Genomic DNA, 25,579 nt, shown 5'->3' on the forward strand with positions numbered 1-25,579 from the left:
CCAGTGAGGATCAAAGCTTTTATCCACATTTTTGAGTTGGTCTGTGTGTGGCAGATGACTTTGGGAAAGATCCTAGATCCCTGAAAGGGACCATTAAGAGAGGATTCATGTAGATCAGAACACTTGGCTGCGTGTTCATCAGTGTTTAAGTCAGATTCTCAGGGTTAAGTCTGTGGTAGGGCTGCAGGGCAATGCTTCCCTGTGAAAGACTCTGATCAGGTGTGAAATATGTGGCTCTGGCACAGGGAGACATCTTTATCTGACAGAACATTGTACTTCTGTGGATGTGAGATTCTTTGCCCTTCCTTAGCCAGGCACCACTGACTGATTGTTTGAGAATCATGCATACATAGGCCTTTTTGTTTTGAATTTCTGATATATTGTACCAGATAAATTTATCTTTCCGGCAGGAGATTTTTTTTTTTTTTTGAGACGGAGTCTTGCTCTGTCACCCAGGCTGGAATGCAGTGGCCAGATCTCAGCTCACCGCAAGCTCCTCCTCTCAGGTTCACGCCATTCTCCTGCCTCAGCCTCCCGAGTAGCTCGGACTACAGGCGCCCGCCACCTTGCCCGGCTAGTTTTTTGTATTTTTTAGTAGGACGGGGTTTCACCGTGTTAGCCAGGATGGTCTCGACCTCCTGACCTCGTGATCCGCCCGTCTCAGCCTCCCAAAGTGCTGGGATTACAGGCTTCAGCCACCGCACCCGGCCAGATTTATCTTTCATTGGACCTTTATTTTGTTCTGTGTCATGAAGAATAAGTCATTTCTTTCCTTTGTGATAGGAACATCAATTTTTGACACATCAAGTATTAGTGATGTCATCCTTCACATAGTTTTTTCTCCTTATTAAATTTTTGCTGTGGTTTAAATATTTGTGTCCCCCTCCAAATTCATATGTGGATAGTATTAGGGATTTTTTGAGGTGGAGTCTTGTTCTGTCACTCAGGCTGGAGAGCAGTGGCGCGACCTCAGCTCACTGCAAGCTCTGCCTCCCGGGTTCATGCCATTCTCCTGCCTTAGCCTCCCGAGTAGCTAGGACTACAGGCGCCCGCCACCACGCCGGGCTAATTTTTTTTTTATTTTTAGTGGAGATGGGATTTCACAGTGTTAGCCAGGTTGGTCTCGATCTCCTGACCTCGTGATCCACCCACCTCGGCCTCCCAAAGTGCTGGGATTACAGGTGTGAGCCACCGCACCTGGCCAGACTTATTTTTAAAATACAGATAAAGTCATTTATATGATGAAACACTGCTTTGTTTCAGTGTAAAATGCCAATAGAAAATATACAAAATAAAAGAACATAATATATAAAATAACAATGCCTGTATAAGATTTAATATCCTACAATAAAATAAGATCAATTGAAACCTATGAAATGGAAGAAAATTTAAAATTAGGCAGATATTATGAACCAGGTGAGGAATAAATACATGTGTCAATAAGCATTTAATGTATCTTGTTTTAGATTTTATATTAAACAATAAAAACTAAAAAACGTAGCATGGTAATTTCACCATGATTTTATCAACCTGCAAAAAATAGAAACACTTCTCCATTAGAGAATGCTGATTAGTTTCTATCCACTAATTTGTGGATATCAGTCCTCCCTGGACTCAGGCTGAGAGAGTAAAGAGCTTCAGCTTTTTCTGAATTGAAGTGGGGAGAATAGGCCGGGCGCGGTGGCTCAAGCCTGTAATCCCAGCACTTTGGGAGGCCGAGACAGGTGGATCACAAGGTCAGGAGATCGAGACCATCCTGGCTAACATGGTGAAACTCCATCTCTACTAAAAAATACAAAAAAAAAAAACTAGCCGGGCGAGGTGACGGGCGCCTTTAGTCCCAGCTACTCGGGAGGCTGAGGCAGGAGAATGGCGTGAACCCGGGAGGCAGAGCTTGCAGTGAGCTGAGATCCAGCCACTGCACTCCAGCCTGGGCGACAGAGCGAGACTCCGTCTCAAAAAAAAAAAAAAAAAAAGAAGGGGGAGAAAATAAATACATATTCATTTTGATACACTGTACAATATACAAACATATATGCATGATTATATGCTAATTTTTTTCTGATTATAAAGAAATGCATAACTGTCATAAGATATCCAAAAGACATCAAATGTCTTACATGAAATATAAGACATGAAATATCAGTAATCTTGACCCTCGAGAAAACCTAGAGTTCACCATTCTGAGTACACTGTTCATGCTTCTTTCCTAGGACCACTACAGGTTCTGTCATTTACTACCACAATGAGTGTAAAAGTGTCTGACAAGTAGCAGACCTTTTCCTGCAGGAGCCACATTTTCTGTTTCCAGAGTGTTTTGAAATGTTTGTTTTTCAGTGCCGTAAAGAAATAGCACTTGAACATCAATTTAATTTATTTAGTGAGGCCATTTTTACTTCCTGCAGAAAGGGTACACTCGCCAGCAGTTTTGCCACGAGAGTACACCGAACAAGAGACAGGGTCATTTATAACCTGACACATCCACCCTACTGCTGGAACAGGACCTCACATTCTGTATTTGTCCACGATTGTTTAGCAACTTAGAACTTTTTAAAAGAGACAAAGGTAGAGGAGAACGAAGGAAGGAGGAAGTAACTTGTGGAATGCTGAGAAAGGTGAAAATACTTTTAAATGAGGAAGAGGAACAGGCTATGACCTAATGCTTGCTTGGACCACTATAAGCATGCCAGGGCAAATATTTAGGAGCACCGGTCTTTGAATAAATTTTGCTTCTAAGAGAAGTTACTATTTATTCATAATCAAATGGGGAGGAAAGTCTTTGAAGAGGAACCTCTACTTTACTTTTTACACAGAGTCCAGGATCTATAAGGCCCAGTTGCTAAAAAAGCTCCCAGTTTCCTTCCCAGGGAAGGCTGTGTTAATCCATCCTCTGTTTCTTCTCACCTTGGAAGAGTCAAATTCTTGCCTAACCTAGCCGTGCTGTTTCTGTCTTTGAGTTTAGTTTCCTTGGAATTATCCTCATTTGGATTGGGCTGCGGTAAAGAGTTTAGGTGACTCTCCTCTCTCTAGGTGCAGAGCCCCACAGTCTATCCCTAACCTGTATTTGTGGGTCGTTCTCTCAGCTGAGGCTCTTCAGCCAGTGTCAAGAATGAACAGGAAGAACATAGCTCTTGGGCATGATTGCCACATTTCTCAAAGGCCCCTGAGGGCTATAAGTCATTTCCCATCCTCAATCTCAAAATGAAACCCAAACAAAGATACAGATTAGTATCCCTGATTACACACCAACCAAACACATTTATTTTGTAATTTATTTTCCCCTGATCACCATTATGGTTGAATGCCTCTTTATGCTAGAAAAGTCCATTTGTATTTCTTTTACCATAGAATGTTTTTGTAGGTTCTGTGTCTTCTTTTTATTAAGTTCATGTTTTTACTCTTTATTATCAGGAGTTCCTACCATATTTTATTTGCGTACCATTTCTCCCACATTATTCTAAAAGGCTGAAGCCTGTCCATGCATCCAAAAATAGATCTGTCCTGGATCTTTTCTCACAAGTCAGCCAGCTGTCAAGACACCTGAGTTGTGATTCTTTCACCTGGCAGAGCCTCTCATCAACACATGAACTGAGCTTCCTCTTATCTTATGGACAGCCGATGCATGGAGGTGGATTTATGAATTGGCCTCATACTGCACTCAAGCACTTTGGCCAGGACTCAATGCTCATTGCCGAGACGAAAATCAGCAAACTAGCAGTTTGCTTTTATGACGTTCTCCAGCCTGCAACCCAGACATTTATCCTGGCCACTTCTTCAACTCTGACTTAAGGTTGTGCTGATGTAAATGCAAACCTAGCTCTGTGTGGCTAGGACTAACAAACATCTATGTGGCTAGGACTGCAAATACTAAGCACCAGGCAAGAGGTCTCCCCAGTTTCCAACCAGACTTTGTAGAATTTCCCCAAAATACTGACTTGGCCTCTTTCAGACCCTATCTCCCAAAGAGAAGCAGAGAGGGGCTCTGGAAGCCATTTAGACTGTCTGGCCTCTTCCCTAGTGAAAATGGACTTGGATACAAAAACGTAACCTAGTGACCTGGAAGACACCAGCCCAGATACTGAGCACTGACCTCCTGCCTCTCCAGGACAGACATCATCTGAACCAGATCGAAGCCCACACTGTTCCTCCATGTGCACCTTCAGACATGTGCCAGAACAGCCCTCCAGAATTGTCTGGAGATGGGACAAGAGGTGGTGGAGCTCCACGTTCAGAATGGCTGCCTCATCCCTCCCTCCTGAAAAGTCTATACCTGCTGATTAGAGCTCTCTCAACTTAAGGGGCTAGCCCTCCCTGAGTAAGTGTCCCCTGAGAGGACCTTCTGATCTTTTTCTATGCTGAGCAGGGTGCGCAGGAATGACACCCTCTATGCTAGGGGATATATGACCTCCACTCCCACACGACTTGGTTGACTGATGAACTGATGCACTGAAGAGGAAGAAGAAGCAGGAACAGCCTGTTTCTCCAGCCGTGATGTCTGTGCGAATGGAGGAACCCCAAATAATATTGGGTGGTAGACACATAGGTACTGCCTAATAAGGAAATTTAAGTTGAATGTAAAGGGAACCTATATGCCATATACAAAATTTAAGTTAGTGAATTTTAGAAGAAAACTTGAGTTAAAATTTGTAAAGGCATTAACACAATTTTAATAGGAAGCTATAAAAATTATCTGCACTTACTGTGTTAACGACTGAAGTTTGGGTAACTATGTAAAGGCCATCTATGGGCTTCAAAAGGTATCTGCTACTTAATGTTAGAAGACATTTACTTTCAAATATTTGCTGTTTTTAACCAGTGCCTTCTCATGATACGAATTTTCTTTCCGTTTTTTTTTTTTCCTGCAACGGAGTCTCACTCTGTCACCCAGGCTGGAGTGCAGTGGCGTGATCTCAGTTCACTGCAACCTCCGCCTCCCAGGTCCAAGTGATTCTCCTGGCTCAGCCTCCTGAGCAGCTGGGATTACAGGCGCCTGCCACTGCGCCTGGCTAATTTTTGTAGTTTTAGTAGAGAGGGGGTTTCACCATCTTGGCCAGGCCGGTCTTGAACTCCTGACTTCGTGATCCACCTGCCTCGGGCTCCCAAAGTGCTGGGATTACAGGCGTGAGCCACCGCGCCCGTTCCTATGTGAAAATTTTTTATTGTGAGGGAGCATTTCTATGAAAACAATAGTAGGAATTTTGCCAATTTTGGTTATTAAAATAATAAAAAATTTTGGTGAATTTGTTTTTCTTAACCAAATGCTCCTACAGATAGCATATTGCACAGATGTTTCGATTTGTCCTTTCACCTTAAGTCAATTTCTTTTAATTTTATTCATCCAATGGTATTTACTTTAGATAAAAGAGACTTTGTACTTGCCGTGTGCTCTATGGATCTGTACTTTGTTAGAAATATGAATTCTGGGCCGGGCGTGGTGGCTCAAGCCTGTAATCCTAGCACTTTGGGAGGCCGAGATGGGCGGATCACGAGGTCAGGAGATCGAGACCATCCTGGCTGACACGGTGAAACCCCGTCTCTACTAAAAAATACGAAAACTTAGCCGGGCGAGGTGGCGGGCGCCTGTAGTCCCAGCTACTCGGGAGGCTGAGGCAGGAGAATGGCGTAAACCCGGGAGGTGGAGCTTGCAGTGAGCTGAGATCCGGCCACTGCACTCCAGCCTGGGTGACAGAGGGAGACTCCGTCTCAAACAAAAAAAAAAAAAAGAAATATGAATTCTGAGTCCAAACTCAGACCTACTTTATAAAAATCTAGATTTTAAATAATACTTTGAGGTAACTTGAGGGCACATTTATGATTGTTAAGTGGAGTAATTCTGTTCTTAAAAGAGGAGATGTGTATATGAGCGAGGTGATTTGTCCAAAAAGTACAGTTAAGATCGCACCTTTTAATGTGTATACATTTTATCTAAAAAAAACTAAAAAATTAATAAAGGGTTGGGAAATTGGTTGAAATGTCAATGAAACAAAAATGGCACGTGTCAGGTTGCTGTTAAAGCTGGGTAACAGGTCTATTATACACCTCCTTTGTATCTTGTATATGTTTTTAATGCTCTGTAATAAAACACTTGTACAAAATGACAAAGTCGATCTACACTTAACTCTTAAGCTCTTACTTTTGGGAAGAGAAGGAGAAAGTGACTGTCGGGCATGAGTACGTCTGATTCTATTTCTTGGTTACCCAAGTTCGGTTTGTAATAATTCATCAACCTTTCCATAAATGTTTTGCACATATATTTCTGTATGCATGTTATACATCAATCAAAATTTAAATATTACATGTTTGCATAGTAGTTATAGATTAATATATGAGAATAATAGTAATGCTTTATTTTGTTTTATTTTAAAGGCGGACATGTGGCAGGGTGCAGTGGCTCACGCCTGCAATCCCAGCACTCTGGGAGGCCGAGGCGGGCAGATCACCCAAGGTCTGGCCAACATGGTGAAACCTCGTCTGTACTAAAAATACAAAAAATTAGCTGGGCGTGTTGCTGTGTGCCTGTAATCCCAGCTGCTGAGGAGGCTGAGGCAGGAGTATCACTTGAACCTGGGAGGCGGAGGTTGCAGTAAGCCGAGATCCGTGCCACTGTACTCCAGCCTGGGCGACAGAGCAAGACTCTGTCTCAAAAAATAAAAATAAAATAATATAAGGTAAAATAAAATAAAATGGACAAGTGTGCTCAGGGCACCATCAGATATATATTAATATTCCAAGTTATTGATTCAGGTTCTAACTTTGGGTGACCCCCTAGGTCTTTTAATTTTCACCTCAATTCTGTAAGTAGCATGGTTTTTTCGTTTGTTTGTTTGTTCGTTTTGAGATGGAGTCTCGCACTGTCCCCTGGGCTGGAGTGCAGTGGTGCAATCTTGGCCCACTACAAGAGTCTCCTGCCTTAGCCTCCAAGTAGTTGGGATTAGAGGCGCCTGCCCCCATGCCTGGCTAATTTTTTGTATATTTGGTAGAGATGGGGTTTCACTGTGTTAGCCAGGCTGGTCTCGAACGTATGACCTCGTGTTCCACCAGCCTCGGCCTCCCAAAGTGCTGCAATTACAGGTGTGAGCCACTGTGCCCAGCCAGTAGGATGATTTTAACTTTTTGGGATGTGATTTTGTTTTCAGCAAGATTCTCCCCCAAGAATGATGCTCACCGGGACCAGGGCACACAGCACAGTGCCCCGTGCATAGTATGCACTAAGCACATATGGAGCCAGGTAGAATCAGGAACAAAGGGAGTAGCAGAGGTTGGTTCTGCAAAGTATAGTAAGTAGGAAATGAGTTAAGATTGCAAGGTCACAACTCAGCAGCAAACGTTTTTACATGCATTTGAAAAACCATTTGTAACTAATTCATCAAACTGTTGGTGAAAAGCAGTGGTTTGGGGGCTTGGCTACACACTGTAATCACCCTGAGAGCTTTAAACCATATTGTTGCCCAGATCCAACTCCAAGGATTCTAATTTAATTGGTCTGTTGCAACTTGGGCTTAAGGGATTTTAAGTTTCCATCCTGCCCCGCCCTGCCAGTCATTCTCCACCATCTTCCGAACCCCCCTCCCCGCCACGAAGTCTCACTCTGCAATGGCTGGATCTCAACTTACTGCAACCTCCGCCTCCCAGGTTCAAGCCATTCTCCTGCCTCAGCCTCCCGCGTAGCTGGGATTACAGGCGTGTGCCATCATGCCCGGCTAATTTTTGTATTTTTAATAGAGACGAGGGTTTCACCATGTTGGCCAGGCTGGTCTCGAACTCCTGACCTCAGGTGATCCGCCCGCCTCGGCCTCCCAAAATGCTGAGATTACAGGGGTGAACCACCGCTCCCTGCCCCGCAGGTGATTTTTATTTGCCAGGGGTAAGAAGCCCTGGATCTGATGAGGAATGCATTAGCTGTGAGTGATTTTCATGTACGCTGGGGGGATTTGCCTCATGGCAACTCTGGAGATTGGGGTTTTAGAAAACATCCTTGCCCTGTTAAAAATTCGAAGATGACTTCAAGACGTACTTAACTGCTTGGCTAAATTGCAGAAACAGAAAATGCCTTCTTCAGAGATCTTTTTTTTTTAAACAGGGTTTCACTCTGTCACCCAGGCTGTAATGCAGTGGTGTGATCGTGGCTCACTGCAGTTTTGACCTCCCAGGCTCAAGTGATCCTCCCGCCTCAGCCTTCCTGAGTAGCCAGGATTACAGGCGTGCACTACCAGGCTTGGCGAAACTTTTAATTATTTTTTGCAGAGATGGGGTCTCGCTATGTTGCCAGAGCTGGTCTTAAACACCTAGCCTCAAGTGATGCTCCCGCCTCAGCCTCCCTAGTAGCTCGAACTACAGGCACAGGCTACCATGCCTAGTTTGTTTTTTAAAATGTGGCTACTAGAAAATTTAAAATTCATATGTGCCTCACAGTTTATTTCTTAGAGAATTGCCTCCCTTGTGACATCTCAGGCTGCCTGCTCAAAAGACTGGAGGCTAGGAAAGTGATGAAATCTGAAATTTTAAAATAATTGTCATATTGTTTCCATTTGTGAATAGCATATGTCTATTATTCACAAATAAAGATAACCTTATATACAAAGTTAAATGCAAATGTTCCCCAGGCGGGGCCAGTTTCCAGTTAAGGAAGGAAGGGCGCCAGAAAAGGGTTCAGGAAAAACCTGTAACTCCTGCCTTTTTCATAAACCCATTCTCAGATCACGTCTATTATCACTCATGACCTGAGGGGACGGGGCGTGGAACTGTATCCAATCATGGGCGTTGGAGTGGGAACTGTCCAATCAGGTGCGCAGCCAAGGTAGAGGAGGCGGTGTCCTGGAGCTGGCGGGGCCTTTGTCTCGCTCCAGCCAGAGCTCAGGGTCCATCTTCATTGCTTAGTATCCTTTGCGCTAGGAGGTCTCGGTGACTCGGTCGCAGTCTCTGTCACCTTCTGACCTGCAGATGCTGTGAGATCCAGAGCTAAGACTCCGGGACATCCCGGAAGCCGAAAAATGGTGAGTGTGCCAGGCCGCGCGTCCCGAGGTGGGGGCAGGGCTGGTTGAAAGCGGCCGGAACCGGCTGTGACGGGACCGGGGCCTCCACGCTGTCAGCTGCGGGGTCTGCGGACTGGAGTCCCTGCAGGCACAGCTCGGCCCTCGGTCCCCTCCCGGCACAGGGTGCGAGGTGGGCCAGCAACCATGAATCCGGGCGGGCATCCCGTTCCGTTCTCCCGCATCCCGCCCGGAGCCCACCCTGGGAAGCACCGCGCGCGTTCTCGCGTCTGCCCCGATTGCGGGGACAATGGAAGGGTCCTCAGGGCAGAGTCCAGACCCCGTGTGTGGTTTGTGCGTGGGAAGTGCTGTGATCCCGGGGGTCCTCAGTCTTTTCCTTCTCCTGTTAAAAAACAATGGGAGTCACCTTTAAAATGTTAAAAACTTACTGAAGTTAACAGTGATTCATGATCGGAGAGCACCCAGCCACGGTTTGTGGTTTGGGGTCCAACCGAAGGGCTTGAAGGAAAGTTTTTTCATAGGTGAAGGAAGAAGCAAACCGAATTCAGTAACTGACTCGTTCCAGTTATGTGATCATCTTATTTAGACTATTCAGGTTGTCATTGCCTGGTTATGTAATCAGAAGTTAATTGAAGGTTTGTGGTTGCTTAAAACTGAATTTTGTTTCCCCCTAAGGTAGCAATTTACAAGAAATGTATTTGCGTGTGTGTGTGTGTGTGTGTGTGTGTGTGTGTGTGTGTGTGTTTTAATGTAGGAACTCAGGGCACTAGAGCCACCTCAACTGCCTGCTATTTAATTAACACTCCACAGGAGAAGTGATTTTCTCTTGTATTTTCCAAATGTGTGACAAGCAGAGTCTCAAATCCACCACTCTGTTGCCCCAGCCTAACTGTGGCTTGCAGTCAAATTTTAAATTTTCAGTTCTTTCCTGACAGTCTTCAACACCAACTTCCCCTCTCTAATTCACAACATTATCAACTCTTAGTCCTTTTTTGTACATTTCAGATACAGTATTTTGATTAATCATTATTTCAAAGAGCAGCGGATGGCACTTTTTAGAAAAATAAATGTTTTTCATTTGCAAACATTTTACAGGAGATGAAAGCAGAGAATAATCCCAACACTCCACTGTGGAAAAAAAAAAAGACCAAAAAACAAAACCTTTGTGCTAGTCTCCCTTTAATATTTCCTAGGCACAGACACCTTATCGGAATGTTTTTAGGTTGAGGTTCCACTTTGGAAACTTCACAGGGCAATGCATCCTCAGCCACCCTGTGTTATTTTCCTGGTTTTGAGTTTCAGAACGGTGGCTGTGTCTCCTGAGGTGTCTAGTGAATATCAGCCCCTGGGTCATTTCCTCTCAGGGGCAGCCTGAGGTATGGGAATGCCGCCTGTCTGTGGAGTGATTGGTGCCTTGTGCCTGGGAGAAATCAGGTATACCTTTCCTCTAAAAGCAAATCCATTAGGACATTGAGATTTTCTTCCCCAGCTCCCAGTTTCCGTTTCTTAGAGATACAGTGCTGGCCAGGCAATTGGATGCTGGTATTGAGGAGAAAATTTTCTCAGATTGGTGAAGAGAGAAAAAATATCCCGAAGAATGAAGAACACCCAACCCGGTGAGGCAGTGCACAAACCTGCAAAGCAAAATGCATCGAAGGGACACAGTGGGGCATAGCACAGTGGCTCTTGGTAGTACGGTTATTGTCCACTTCAGTGAGCAGGATGGGAGTGGGAAAATGTCCCAAGTGATAGAACGGCTTGACTTGACATCTGAGTCAGATATGTCTGTGTTCCAATCAGCATTGCCGCTTCCTGAGTTTGTCACCTTGGAAAGATTTCTTTACTTATTTTAACTTTAGTTTTTAATTAAGTGTATTTACACATTTTATCAGTAGAGCTTGAAAGGCAATCTGTACTGGCAACCTGTTTTATTCACCAACCCAGGCTTCTGTGCCACCTAATCATAGTCTCATCTGCCTACATGGACACAGGAAGAAGTCAGAGCATAGCCTCTCCTGGGACACGATCTATAGCATGAACCAGTCCTTCCCTAAGCCTGCACTGTCCCACCCATGGTTTCTTGATAGCAACTTTCCCTCGTTTGCCTTTTAGTTCCACCCACAAACCCTTTTTTTATGTGCACGCAGTGTGCTCAACGCCACACCTAAGTTGTCTGAATCCAGCACCTACTGGAATTCAGATGTCCAGTAGTTCAAGACCATGGGCCTAGACCTACCTTTTACAGAAGGAAATGCAAATTAGACATAAGAGGCTTCATTCCCCCACTTGAAAATGAGGGAAGACATTTTGTTCTTTTGCCTTTTCTTAAAGGATATAATTTAGAAAAGTACTATTATTGATTGATTAATTTTTTTTTTTTGAGACAGAATCTCACTCTTCCACTTAGGCTAGAGTGCAACGGCGTGATCATAGCTCACTGTAATCTTGAACTCTTGAGCTTAAGCAGTCTTGCTGCCTCAGCCTCCCAATTGCCTAGGACTATAGGCATGCACCAACTTGCCTGCCTAATTTTTTTTTGTAGAGACAGCAGCTCACCATGTTCCCCGAACTGGTGTCGAACACCTGGCCTCAAGAGATCCTCCTGCCTTGGCCTCCCAAAATGCTGGGATTACAGGCATGAGCCACCGTGCCTGGCCTAGACGACTTTTATATGTACCATTTTTCTCTGCTTCTTCAAAATATATGTAAATCTTTTTTTTTTTTTTTTAATATGGCGTTTCACTCTTGTTGCCCACACTGGAGTGCAATGGCACAGTCTCAGCTCACTGTAACCTCTGCCTCCCGAGTTCAAGCTATTCTCCTGCCTCAGCCTCCCGGGTAGCTGGGATTACAGGCGCCCATCACCACACCTGGGTAATTTTTTGTATATTTAGTAGAGACAAGGTTTCATCATGTTGGCCATTCTGGTTCTGAACTCCTCACCTCAGGTCATTCGCCCACTTCACTCCAGCCTGGGCAACAGGGGTGAAACTTTGTCTTAAAAAATACAAAAAGTGAACACAAAGGATAGGATTTAATTCAGCAATCCAGAAAGCTAAAGGGTCACAGATACTGAAGGGTATCTCTTCAGTATCTGGAGAGAGAAAAACAATAGGTGTTTTCGCTAGAAAACTGATGATCCAAGGTAATTACTAATACGTGGAGGTCGAAGTGCTTATGCTGCAATAGCAAGACCAGCTTAGAGTATGCCCTGTACCTTGGTTTCTATTTGTTTTTTAAGAACAGTTGGCATAGTTATATGTACTCTTGTGTAGGCAAATTACATCCATTTAAATTAAACAGTATTTTCCGGGTGCAGTGGCTCACGCCTGTAATCCCAGCACTTTGGGAATCTGAGGTGGGAGTATCACCTGAGGTCAGGAGTTCAAGACCAGCCTGGCCAACATAGTGAGACTCCGTCTCTACTAAAAATACAAAAATTAGTTGGGTGTGGTGGCAAGCGCCTGTAATCCCAGCTACTTGGGAGGCTGAGGCAGGAGAATTGCCTGAACCTGGGAGGCAGAGGTTGCAGTGAGCTGGGATCACACTCCAGCCTGTGCAACAGAGCGAGACTCCGTCTCAAAAATATAAAAATAAAATAAACAGTATTTTGTACAATCGTGTGAATATAACAGCACAATATTTATTTTGGACAAACTCCCTTAAAATAATGATTTTAATATTATGCATTCTTTTGAAATATAAATTATTTTAACTGAGTTAATATTACAGATAGTTTTTGAATACTCATACATTATGAGTAATATATTAAAATTATTTATCCTAAGATGTTTATTTTTTATATCAAAAGAAAATAGGCTGGACATGGTGGCTCATGCTTGTAATCACAGCAATTTAGGAAGCTGAGGCAGGTGGATCATGAGGTCAGGAGTTCGAGACCAGCCTGGCCAACATGGTGAAGCAATGTCTTTACTGAAAATACAAAAATTTGCTGGGTGTGGTCGTGGGCACCTGTAATCTCAGCTACTCGGGAGCCTGAGGCAGGAGAATTGCTTGAAACAGGTAGGCAGAGGTTGCAGTGAGCCAAGATCATGCTACTGTACTCCAGCCTTGGCAACAAGAGCAAAACTCCATCTCAAAAAAAAAAGAAAAAATATAGTAACAAATTGTTACAATAGATATTAACCCCACCTCTGTCACATCAATTAATATGCTTACTAATTAATCCAATAGATATGATTAGAGGTCAGCATGATTTTAGTGTCTATATATACATATATATATTTGAGAAAGAATTTCAGTCTGTTGATTAGGGTGGAGTGCAGTGGCACTATCTCAGCTCATTGCAACCTCTACCTCCCAGGTTCAAGCAATTCTTATGCCTCAGCCTCCCAAGTAGCTGGGATTACAGGTACTCACCAATATGCCCGGCTAGTTTTTGGATTTTTTTAGTAGAGACAGGGTTTTGCCATCCTGGCCAGGCTGGTCTCAAACTTTTGACCTGAGGCAATCTGCCCGCCTCAGCCTCCCAAAGTGCTTGAATTACAGGCATGAGCCACCGGGACTGACCTTATTTTTTCTTTTCTTTTTTTTTTGGCGATGGAGTTTTGCTCTTGTTGCCCCAGACTGGAGTGCAATGGCCTGATCTTGGCTCACCACAACCTCTGCCTCCCAGGTTCAAGTGATTCTCCTGCCTCAGCTTCCCAAGTAGCTAGGATTACAGGCATGTGCCACCACGCCCAGCTCATTTTATAGTTTTAGTAGAGATGGGGTTTCACCATGTTGGTCAGGCTGGTCTCGAACTCCCAACTTCAGGTGATCCGTCCGCCTCGGCCTCCTAAAGTGTTGGGATTACAAGCGTGAGTCACCACACCTGGCCCTATTTTTTCATTTTACTAACTTAGGCATGCAGCATTTACAGAACTAATAAATGCAATGGATGCAGTCACCCACCCATGGATGATAATAGCTCTTCATTTAGCTGTGCCACAAGCTCAGATATAATTCCAGTATGTGAACAATGTTGTTTCCTATTCCTCATCAAAAGATGCCGGTGGATGTTGTTAGATGGCTTCTAATATAAATCCCCAGTCCAGTGGCCAACAGATGAGATAGCAGCAAAAATGGAAGAAAAACCTCTAGAAATTCTACATAGAATTTGTATCTGTTCTTCAGAATGCACGTGTTTTTCATGCTGAGAGAAGCTGCGCTCTTTGGTTCTTTAAAGAGAAACACATTGGGGGGAATTTTTTCTTGCTCACTTAACCAATCCCATATCGAATCTGAGTATTCCTTCAATATGCTTTCAACTTCTTTCTTTCTCTCCATATAATCTTCCACAGACTAATAACTGTTTTTCTCTCCAATGCCTTGGGTGTTTCAGAATCTCTGTTGGTGCCTTGTGTCTGTGAGTGAGGTGGGCTGTCATGATGACAACTTGTGGAGCAACTCCATCCAGACTTCATGATGGGCATCCAGTAGTACTTTTTCCATGTCATCGTTATCAGTAGAAACTGAAGCTGGAGGCTGGGCGTGGTGGCTCATGCCTGTAATCCCAGCACTTTGGGAGGCCAAGGCAGGAGGATCACTTGAGGTCAGGAGTTTGAAACTAGTCTGACCAACATGACAAAACCCTATCTCTACTAAAAATACAAATAATTAGCCAGGCGTGGTGGCGGGCACCTGTAGTCCCAGCTACTCGAGAGGCTGAGGGAGGAGAATCGCTTGAACCCGGCAGGTGGAGGTTGCAGTGAGCCGAGATCATGTCACTGCACTTTAGCCTGGGCAACAGAGTGAGACACTGTCTCAAAAAAAAAAAAAAACCCAGAAACTTAGGCTGGAACACCACTTTCATTTCCATTATTGTGAAAATATACTTCTAACCAGGAGTGCCTCCTCCTGCAGCCCAGGGCTCTGCTCTGTGGCATGGTGCTGGAGCGCAGATGCAGCCGTGAAGGTCTGTGTGGGCTGCAGGCTGTAGCCTAAACTTCACGGGCAGGAGCACCATGGCCCAGCACTCTGAGTCAGGAGCCATTTATTTAATATATAAATAGCCAAGAACATAGATCCCTCTTCCACAGTTTCTTTTTTCTTTTTTTGAGACGGAGCCTCCCTCTGTCACCCAGGCTGGAGTGCAATGGCGTGATCTCGGCTCACCGCAACCTCTACCTCCCAGGTTCAAGCGATTGTCCTGCCTCAGCCTCCCAAGTAGGTGGGACTACAGGCGCCCGCCACAACGTCTGGCTAATTTTTTGTATTTTTAGTGGAGACGGGGTTTCATCACGTTGGCCAGGCTTGTCTCGAACTCCTGATCTCGGGTGATCTGCCCACCTTGGCCTCCCAAAGTGCTGGAATTACAGTATTGAGCCACCGCACCTGGCACCACAGTTTCTATAGAGGAGTAAAATCCTACCTTCACCAGCTACCTGAATTTCGCTCCACGTTGCAAAACCACCTCTTGTCATGAAGATGTGGGAAGTTTATCTTTTATAGAATATAATCAACTGACCTCTCCAATTCCCAGGTGGATTTAGGATAAACTACGACAAGTGAGTGCTGTCACGTCTTCTTCTTGAGATCTAATTGTGACAACGTTCTTTCTGTCTTTGCAATCTCTTAGCAAATTGCCTGCAATTAATGTCACGCTCTGGCTTAATTGTGTAATCATACAGTTTTTGCTTTCTCTTCTGCCACTGTGGAGAGTTTTTCTAGGGTTGGAGATGATTGTGGTTTTAATTACATTTTCAAAACACTGTCGGAAAAGACCAGGTATGATATAAACATAGAAGGTACCCATCAGACTTCACCCTAGAGGGTCATTCCCTCTTGGGCTTCCAGTCACCACCCGCAATTGTGCAAACCCCAAATTTGCAGGCAAAATGGTCTCTCTGCCTATTTGTGTTCTATAGTCCCTTGTAGAGCAGTCAGGTCAGATTTCTACAAAAATAACTTTACAGGGCAGCAATCAGCCATTCCACCTCTTTCAATGTCCCTGGCATCTTCAGATCTGAAATGAATTCAGAGACAATTAGGGCCTAGAAACCCTGTCAGGGTTACACATATGTATTGAATAGACCTAAGAATTTACAATGTTCTTTTCCTGCTCCTGCACAAATGCCTGCCGAATGTGCAGAAGGCACCTGCTGCTTTCCCACACCTCTGAAACCTAAATCTGAAACCCCAAATTTGAATCCAGACCCTGGGATTTGAGAAAGTAAAAGAGCTTTTATCTGAGGGATGCAAGTTCTGTTAGTTATCGGGCCCAGAGAGACATTAAAATGAATCCAGAATTATGTCCTACTTCTCCTTTGAGCAATGTATTCATCTCTTGAAACTGCTTGTTACTGCCACACATAGCTATAAATTAATCTAATAATGTCACACAGGACACTATAGCCCACACCTTCCAGCTTAACCCTATATAGCCAATCACTAATCAATGTTATTCCTGTAAACTCATGAGAATCCTTGATAAAGAACTTTGTATCAGCCCACTTTCTGTTCCCCTTTTTTACCTTTAAAAATCTACCTCTTGACTGGGCACGGTGGCTCACGCCTGTAATCCAAGCACTTTGGGAGGCTGAGGTGGGTGGATCACTTGAGGTCAGGAGTTCGAGACCAGCCTGGCCAACATGGCGAAACCCCGCCTCTACTAAAAATACAAAAAAAAAATTAGCCGGGCATGCCTGTAATCCCAGTCACTCAGGAGACTGAGGCAGGAGAATTGCTTGAACCAAGGATTCAGTTTGCAGTGAGCCGAGATCATGCCACTGCACTCCAGCATGGGTGACAAAGTGAGACTGTCTCCAAAAAAAAAAAAATCCGCTTCTCACTGCTGCTATTCAAAGTGTATTTTCAAGCCAACTTGAATCTATGCTTCCGGGTTGCTGTTCTTGCTGTTCTCAAATGTGGCACGTATGAACTCTCTACTTATATTAATTTGACCTCTTTTTTTTTTTTTGGTTGACACATCATTTCTAATGCATTAAAGGAATCTCCATGACAGGATCTCTCCTCTGGTTTTGCGCAGCATGCTATAACACCCGATAATGTACAGCCAGGTTGATGTCACTAGAAACTACATATAAGCGCTGGCTTCTGGGACTCATGAGACAGGGCCTGACTTTGGATTGAGAATGTACAGAAAGCCCATAGGAAACATTTTCTGCATCATGGCAGGTCAGCATCAACATCTTAGAGCCCCACCCTTCAAAGTGTGGTCCTTGAAAATTTCCAGATCTTGTCCTCTGACCTGCTGCAGTTGTGTGAGACACTTCTTCTGTTTTATATAACGGAGCCTTCTCCTTTATTCTTTCTATCTAGGCTTCTTACATACCATGACCAGTTCTCACCATCAAGTGTATGACCTGCAAGAATAAAAATGTTCTTTGTGACTGGGCACAGTGGCTCATGCCTGTAATCCCAGGACTTTGGGAGGCTGAGGCGGGAGGATCGCTTGAGGCCAGGAGTTTGAGAATAGCTGGGGCAACATGGCGAAACCCTGTATCTACTAAAAATCCAAAAAATTAACCAGGTGAACCAGGTGTGGTGGCACGTGCCTGTGGTCCCAGCTACTTGGAAGGCTAAGGCAGAATCGCCTGAACCTAGGAGGCGAGGTTGCAGGGAGCCGGGATCACACAACTCACTGGACTCCAACCTGGGCGACAGAGTGACTCTGTCTCAAAAATAAATAAATAAATAAATAAATAAATAAATAAATAAATAAAGTTTTCTTTGTGTCACATCAATGTGGAAAGGTGTAGATACCTAAGATCTCTCTTAGGGATCGTGTAGGGTCCTCAGATATTAGTGAAGGGGGAATGTGTATTGTTTAGGTTCCATCTGGATGTTCCATCAACTCTGTGCAGAAACAGGATTTTTAAAATGCACATTTAAAGAGGATGGCACTAATTGCCCAGAATAACTCAGAAGGTTCTGGAAAAGAGAATAGTTAGCTAAGACTTGCTCTCTAAAATGCTGAGGAAAGACTATTCAAATACATTATTAGAGGTTAGAAAACCTGGGAGATATCTGTAGCTTGAACTTTGCATAAAGGTGTTTCTTTATGCTTAGATTAAGATTATAATTTACTTTTTGTTGCCCGTAATATCATAGCTCTGATGATGTGTCCACCCATGTGTGTTGATACTGCACATCAATTTGTTCTGTTGTAGTTCATGTTAATTTCTTCTTTTTTTTTTTTTGAGACGCAGTCTCACTTTGTCGCCCAGGTTTGAGTGCAGTGGCGCAATGTCAGCTCACTGCAACCTCCGCCTCCCACGTTCAAGCAATTCTCCTGCCTCTGCCTCCCGAGTAGCTGGGATTACAGGTGCGTGCCACCATGCCCAGCTAATTTTTTGTATTTTTAGTAGAGATGGGGTTTCACCGTGTTAGCCAGGATGGCCTCGATCTCTTGACCTCATGATCTGCCCGCCTCAGCCTCCCAAAGTGCTGGGATTACAGGCGTGAGCCACCATGCCCAGCCCAGTTCATGTTAATTTCAATCACTAAGTTAAGGCTGTCTGTGACAGGTTTTTTTTTTTTTTTTTTTTTTTTCTTTTTTTTTTTTTTGAGACGGAGTCTCGCTCTGCCGCCCAGGCTGGAGTGCAGTGGCCAGATCTCAGCTCACTGCAAGCTCCGCCTCCTGGGTTCACGGTTTTTTTAAACTATAAAGTTAATTATTTTTGTCTTTATTATTCATAAGTACTTTGGGAGATTTACTGTACATAAACCATCACATTTAATCTGCAAACTCCCCTTTCTTTTTAGATTCTCTTTGCTTAAAGCTTGCTTTGGAAAATGAAGGCTTATCTTTGTTTACTAGTCGATAAACTGGGGCTCAACCACTTGCTCTGTTTGACAAAATATTCTTGATTCGGACGCATTAGTATCACTGGCTAGCTTGTTAGAAATTCAGAAACTCGGCCGAGCGCGGTGGCTCAAGCCTGTAATCCCAGCACTTTGGGAGGCCAAGACGGGCGGATCACGAGGTCAGGAGATCGAGACCATCCTGGCTAACACGGTGAAACCCCGTCTCTACTAAAAAAATACAAAAAATTAGCTGGGCGAGGTGGCGGGCACCTGTAGTCCCAGCTACTCGGGAGGCTGAGGCAGGAGAATGGTGTAAACGTGGGAAGCGGAACTTGCAGTGAGCTGAGATCCAGCCACTGCACTCCAGCCTGGGCGACAGAGCGAGACTCCGTCTCAAAAAAAAAAAAAAAAAAAAAAGAAATTCAGAAACTCAGGCTTCACCTGAGATCACCTGAATCAGACTGCATTTTAACTAGATATGTAGTTCATTGTTGTGTACATTAAAATTTGACAGATACCTTCTAAACCATTATGACTTCTCTGTATGAGTAATATTTACAACTTACTCTGTAATCTGCAGACATAAAACTCAAACTGTGTATGCCTGTGTTGATGCCCTTAATTTTATACTGATTATTTAGAAAAGTATCTACATTGGTTTTGTGGATTCTATTTTCCTTTTGGTTTGTAGCCCAGGCAGGGGTGCAGTGTCATGATCTCGGCTCACTGTAACCTTTGCCTCCCAAGTTCAAGCGATTCTCCTCCCTCAGCCTCCTGAGTAACTGGGATTACAGGCATGCACCACCACACCCAGCTAATTTTTGTATTTCTAGTAGAGACAGCATTTCACCATGTTGGCCAGGCTGGTCTGGAATTCCTGACCTCAGGTGATCTGCCTGCCTCGGCCTCCCAAAGTGATGGGATTACAGGCGTGAGCCACCGAACCTGGCCATGTGGATTCTATTTTCTTTCCTCAGTGTTAGAGAATACATCAGAGACTATTTTTGTTAAAAATGCCTATTGAATAATTCCAGCAACTGATATAAGTCACAGCAATTCTCTTTTCACATGGAGTCAAGAACTGCCTGTTCACAGTTGGTCACTGTGTTTTGTTTTGTTTTGTTTTTCAGGAGCTGTTGACATTCAGGGATGTGACCATAGAATTCTCTTTGGAGGAGTGGGAGTTTCTGAAACCTGCTCAGCAGAATTTGTATAGGAAAGTGACGCTAGAGAACTACAGAAACCTGGTCTCTCTGGGTGAGAAGAACTTCAATACACAATTCCTATTTCACACTAAAGATTTTACTTTTTTCCTCTGTAGGACGTTTGGTGGGGATTTCTGCTTTGTGTAAATGAGTTTTAGATCTCTGCTTTCAAGGAAAACTTGGGGATTTGTTGGGATAGAGAAGAAAATTTTCAAGAAGTTTTATGTTTACATTAACTTTCTTCTGCCTTGAGGTGATGGGCATTTTTCACTCTAGTTTAGTGGTAATTCTTTTTGTTTGTTTGTTTGGTTTTTTTTTTTGAGACAGAGTCTAGCTCTGTTGCCCAGGCTTGAGTGCAGTGGTACAGTCCAGCTCACTGCAACCTCCACATCCTGGGTTCCAGTGATTCTCCTGTTTTAGCCTCCTGAGTATCTGGGACTACAGGTACCCACCACCACACCCAGCTAATTTTTGTATTTTTAGTAAAGAGGAGGTTTCACTATGTTGGCCAGGCTGGTCTCAAACTCCTGACCTCAAGTGAGCCACCCTCCTTGGCCTCCCAAAGTGTTGGGATTACTAGTGTGAACTACCATACCCAGCCTTTAGTGGTAATTCTTGGAATTCCATTATAAAAATTCCTTTATAAAATATTATTGACCAGACCTTAAAATCCAACTTCTACCACCAATTTTTGATTAAGTAGTATTGGGTAGGGAAGCTAAACACCCAAAAATATAAAATATTCTAAACTTTCTGTTTAGAAATATTATTTTGTTATTAATTTTCTTTTCTTTTTTTTTTTTTCTTTTTTTTTTTTTTTGAGATAGAGTCTCACTCTTGCCAGGCTGGAGTGCAGTGGCGCGATCTCAGCTCACTGCAATCTCTGCCTCCTGGGTTCAAGCGGTTCTCCTCCCTAAACCTCCCAAGTAGCTGGGATCACAGGCACGTGCCACCACACTTTGCTAGTTTTTGTATTTTTATAGAGATGGGTTTTCACCATGTTGGCCAGGATGGTCTCGATCTCCTGACCTCATGATCTGCCCGCTTCGGCCTGCCAAAATGTTGGGATTACAGGCGTGAGCCAATGCGCCCAGCCTTATTATTAATTTTCTAGAATCATCTATAATATTCTGTCTTCTCTACAGAGCACAACACTAGCTTGGTAATTGGAGAATCCCAACAAGCATCACATTACTTTTTTCTAATAAAACAGGTCTGACTGTTTCTAAGCCAGAACTGATTAGCTGTCTGGAGCAAAGACAGGAGCCCTGGAATGTGAAGAGACATGAGACCATAGCTAAACCTTCAGGTAGGTTGGATGAATGAAACACATGCCACAGGTGAAAGCTCCAAAGGCCAAGGGGGAAGACGGGCTTCAAAAGTTATTTGAGAGGCTCTGCTTCAATGGAGATGATTTTGAGGAGCATGGTTGTTTTTTCTTGCTCTCACATAGAGGCATCTTCTGTCTAATGCTCCTAAATTCTCTAAAAAAAAACCTTCCTTTGAGGTTACAGTGAGAGCCAAAGTCCTCTTTATGGCTTATAACAGACTTTATTATCTGACTGCCCTTTCATTGTCTCAGGGGCCACAGGAATATATGTGTATTTTTGAGGAACTCTATGTTAAACTATTTTTTTCTTTTCTTTTGAGAGAGAGATTTTCGCTCTTGTTTCCCAGGCTGGAGTGCAATGGCACAATCTTGGCTCACCATGACCTCCGCCTCCTGGGTTCAAGTGATTCTCCTGCCTCAGCCTCCCAAGTAGCTGGGATTACATGTGCCACCATGCCCAGCTAATTTTGTATTTTTAGTAGAGATGGGGTTTCTCCAAGTTGTTGAGGCTGGTCTTGAACTCCCGACCTCAGGTGATCCACCCACCTTGGCCTCCCAAAGTGGTGGGATTACGGGCATGAGCCACCACGCCCGGCCTTTAAACTATTTTTTTAAGGTTTTTGTTTTGGTTTGGTTTGGTTTGGTTTGGGTTTTTGTTGTTGTTATTGTTTGCATTATGTCTGAAATGTGTGAGAGTATTCGTGTTAACCATATTTGGTTCCAAAATCCCAGTAACACCACAAACAGATGTGGTATGTTTTCTGCTTTATGATTTCTTATGGAAGTTTCTTTCTTTTTTTTTTTTAAATAAATTTTTTTGTTTGTTTGGTTTTGCGACGGAGGTTCACTCTGTCACCCAGGCTGGAGTGCATGGTGCCATCTTGGCTCACTGCAACCTCTGCCTTCTGGGTTCAAGCGACTCTCCCACCTAAGCCACCCAAGTAGCTGGGATTACAGGTGTGCACCACCACGCCCAGCTACCTTTGTATTTTAGTAGAGACAGGGTTTCACCATGTTGGCCAGGTTGGTCTAGAACACCTGACCTCAGGTGATCCACCCCCCTTGGTCTCCCAAAGTGCTGGAATTACAGGCGTGAGCCACTGTGCCCAGCCCCTTACAGAATTTTCAAATGTAATTCTACAGAAATTCCTATTCAGTAATTTTTTTATAATGCTAAGCATCTCCCTAAATATAAGAAAATCTCATATTATTTTATTTCTACATTTTATATTTTTAGTGTGAACTAAAATTGGTAATTTAAACTTTATTTTCCCAGCGTCTTCAATTGTACTAGTTGAGATGTGTACACATATACACACAAATATACCCACACATATACATGTGTGGACCATGTGGTTACTTTCTACAAATTAAAAGTATATAACTATTTATTATGTAAAATGTAATGATATTGTATGTGTAAACATTGTGAAATGATTAATACAGTTAATGATTGCATCTGTTACCTCACAGAGTTATTTGGTTTTTTGGTTTTTTTTTCTTTTTTGAGACGAGTCTCACTCTGTCACATACACTGGAGTGCAGTGGTGGGATCTCGGCTCACTGCAACCTCTGCCTCCCAGGTTCAAGTGATTCTTGTGCCTCAGCCTCCCAAGTAGCTGGAATTACAGGCTGGTCTCAAACTCCTGGCCTCATGTGACCCACCCTCCTTGGCCTCCCAAAGTGCTGGAATTACAGGCATGAGCCACCATGCAGCGTTTTCTTTTGTAGTGAGAACACTGAAGGTTTGCTGTCTTATTAAAATGTAAGCATATGGAGCACGTTTGTCCAACTTGTGTCCTGCTGGCTGCATGCAGCCCAGGATGGCTTTGAATGTGGCCAAACACAAATTTTTCTTAAAACATGAGATTTTTGAAAGCTAATCAGCTATGATTAGCGTTAGTGTATTTTATGCGTGGCCCAGGACAATTCTTCTTCCAGTGTGGCCCAGGGAAGCCAAAAGACTGGGTACCCCAATATAGAGCATTATGATTTAGCTATAGCCATGATGCTATGCATTAGATCCTCAAAACTTATTCATTTCATGACTGGCAGTATGCACTCATTGAACATCTTCCCATTTTCCCTACTTCTAGACTGGGTCAGCCAGCTTTGTACTCTCTGTGTCTATGAGTTCATCCTTTGTAGATTACACATAGAAGTGAGACCGTGCATTATTTTTCTTTCTGTGTCTGGCTTATTTCACTTAGTATAATGTCTTCCAGGTCCATCCATGTCGTTGAAATGTTGGCAGCATTTCATGATTTTTTATGGCTGAATAATACTGTATTGTGTATATATGCCATATTTTCTTTATCCAGTCAGTGTCCACAAACATGTCTTCATGTTTTCTTGTTTTCATGTCTTGGCAATTGTGAAATGAACATGGAGATGCAAATATTAGAAATAGTGATTTTATTTCCTTTGGTTACATACACAGAAGTGGGATTGCTGGATTATGTGGAATTTTTTTAATTTAATTTATTTATTTTATAAATAATATAAATAAATTATTTATTAATATATAAAATTTATAAATAATATAAATATAATATAAATATAAAAATATTATTTATTTTTGAGATGGAGTCTCACCCTGTCACCCAGGCTGGAGTGCAGTGGCACGATCTCAGCTCATTGCAACCTCCGCCTCCCAGGTTCAAACGAGTCTGCTGCCTCAGCTTCCTGAGTAGCTTGGATTACAGGCGCCTGTCACCACGCCCAGCTAATTTTTGTATTTTTAGTAGAGACAGGGTTTCACCATGTTGGCCAGGCTGGTCTCAAACTCCTGACCTCATGATCCGCCCGCCTCAGCCTCCCAAAGTGCTAGTATTACAGGTGTGAGCCACCGTGCTTGGCCTAATTTTATTTTTTAAAGAATGTCCATACTGGTTTTCATAATGACTCTACCAATTTACAACACACCAACAATGTACAAGATTGTTTTCATCACACACTTGTCAACACTTGTTATCTCTTTTTAAAAATGTTTTTATGCTTAAAATTTCTTTTTTTTCTTTTTTTTTGACAGAGAAGGGGTCTCACTGTGTTGCCAGGGCTGGCCTTGAACTCCTTTGCTCAAGCAGTCCTCTTACCTCAGATTCCCAAAATGCTGGGATTACAGGCATGAGCCACCATACCCAGCCCTATTCTTTTTGTATAAATTTGTGGGATATGAGTGCAACCTTGTTATACAGATAGATTGCATGGTGGTGAAGTCAGTGCTTTTAGGGTATCCATCACCCAAAAAATATACGTGTCACTTGATAATAGCCATCCTAACAAATGTGAAGTGATATTTTATCATCGTTTTGGTTTGCACCTGCCTGATGACTGGTGATGTTGAGGTCCTTTTCTCATACCTGTTTGCTCTTTGTCTTCACTGGAAAAATATCTATCCATTCAGTCTGTTTTTCAATTTAGTTCTTATTATCATTCTTATTATTGTTTTTACCTTTGATTTGTATGAATTTCTTATATATTCTGGATATTAACTTCTTATCAGATGCATGGCTTGCAAATATTTTTTTTCATCCTGTAAGTTTCCTTGTTTTATTTTCTTTGCTGTGCAGAAAAATTTCAGTTTGATGCAGTCCCACTTATTTATGTTTGCTTTTGTTTCTGTGCTTTGGGTGTCATACCCCAAAAAATAACTGCGAAGAACAGTATCAAATAGGATTTTCCATGTTTGCTGGATTATATAGTAATTCCGTTTTTAATTTTTTGAGAAACCTTCATAGTATGTTTTTTACAGTAGCTGCATCATTTTTGCCTACCAGTGGCTCAAAAGGCCTCTCAATTTTCCATGTCCGTAACAGTTATTTTTGGGGGGGTGGTTACATTTCTTAATGGCTCTCCTAATGGGTTTGAGGTAATATTTTACTGTGATTTTTACTTTGCATTGGTCTAAAAGTTAGTAATCTTGAGCATCCTTTCAAATGCTTATAAGCCATTTATGTATCTTCTTTGGAGAGATGCCAGTTCAATTATTTGTCCATTTCTTAAGCTACTCGCTTTTTATTGTTGCGTTTTAGACATTGTTTATATATTGTGAAAATTAACTCCTATCAAATATGTGATTTTCAAATATTTCACCCATTTCTTAGGCAGCATTTTCACCCCACTAAATTTTTCCTTTAATGTGCAGAAATTTTGAAGTTTGATGTAGTCTCATTTCTCTATTATTTTTTCCTTATGCATTTGATTTCATATCTAAGAAAATGACATCAAATTCTTTGTCTTTTGTAACGAGAAATTAATGCCAAGTCCAATGTCATATTTTC

The 25,579-nt window shown here is 42.9% G+C and overlaps 2 protein-coding genes across 3 annotated transcripts in view; both read left to right on the forward strand.

Moving 5' to 3' along the window:
• LOC101007196 (zinc finger protein 506) overlaps nt 1-25,579 on the forward strand; it is a 504,157-nt gene that overhangs the window by 212,357 nt on the left and 266,221 nt on the right.
• ZNF682 (zinc finger protein 682) overlaps nt 2,794-25,579 on the forward strand; it is a 36,598-nt gene continuing 13,812 nt past the window's right edge. The window contains exons 1-3 of one of the 2 annotated variants that reach the window (XM_009193994.4): nt 2,794-4,315; nt 19,892-20,018; nt 21,180-21,275. Coding sequence is in view for 1 of the 2 variants with exons in the window: in XM_009193993.4 (XP_009192257.2) it covers nt 8,991-8,993; nt 19,892-20,018; nt 21,180-21,275 (226 nt within the window). In the remaining variant the exon portion in view is untranslated. Of the gene's footprint in view, nt 4,316-8,798; nt 8,994-19,891; nt 20,019-21,179; nt 21,276-25,579 lie in introns of those variants that run through there. The other variant, XM_009193993.4, reaches the window with a different exon arrangement.

This window comes from Papio anubis, chromosome 20 (genome assembly GCF_008728515.1).
Source record: "Papio anubis isolate 15944 chromosome 20, Panubis1.0, whole genome shotgun sequence".
In the NCBI taxonomy this organism is placed as follows: Eukaryota; Metazoa; Chordata; class Mammalia; order Primates; family Cercopithecidae; genus Papio; species Papio anubis.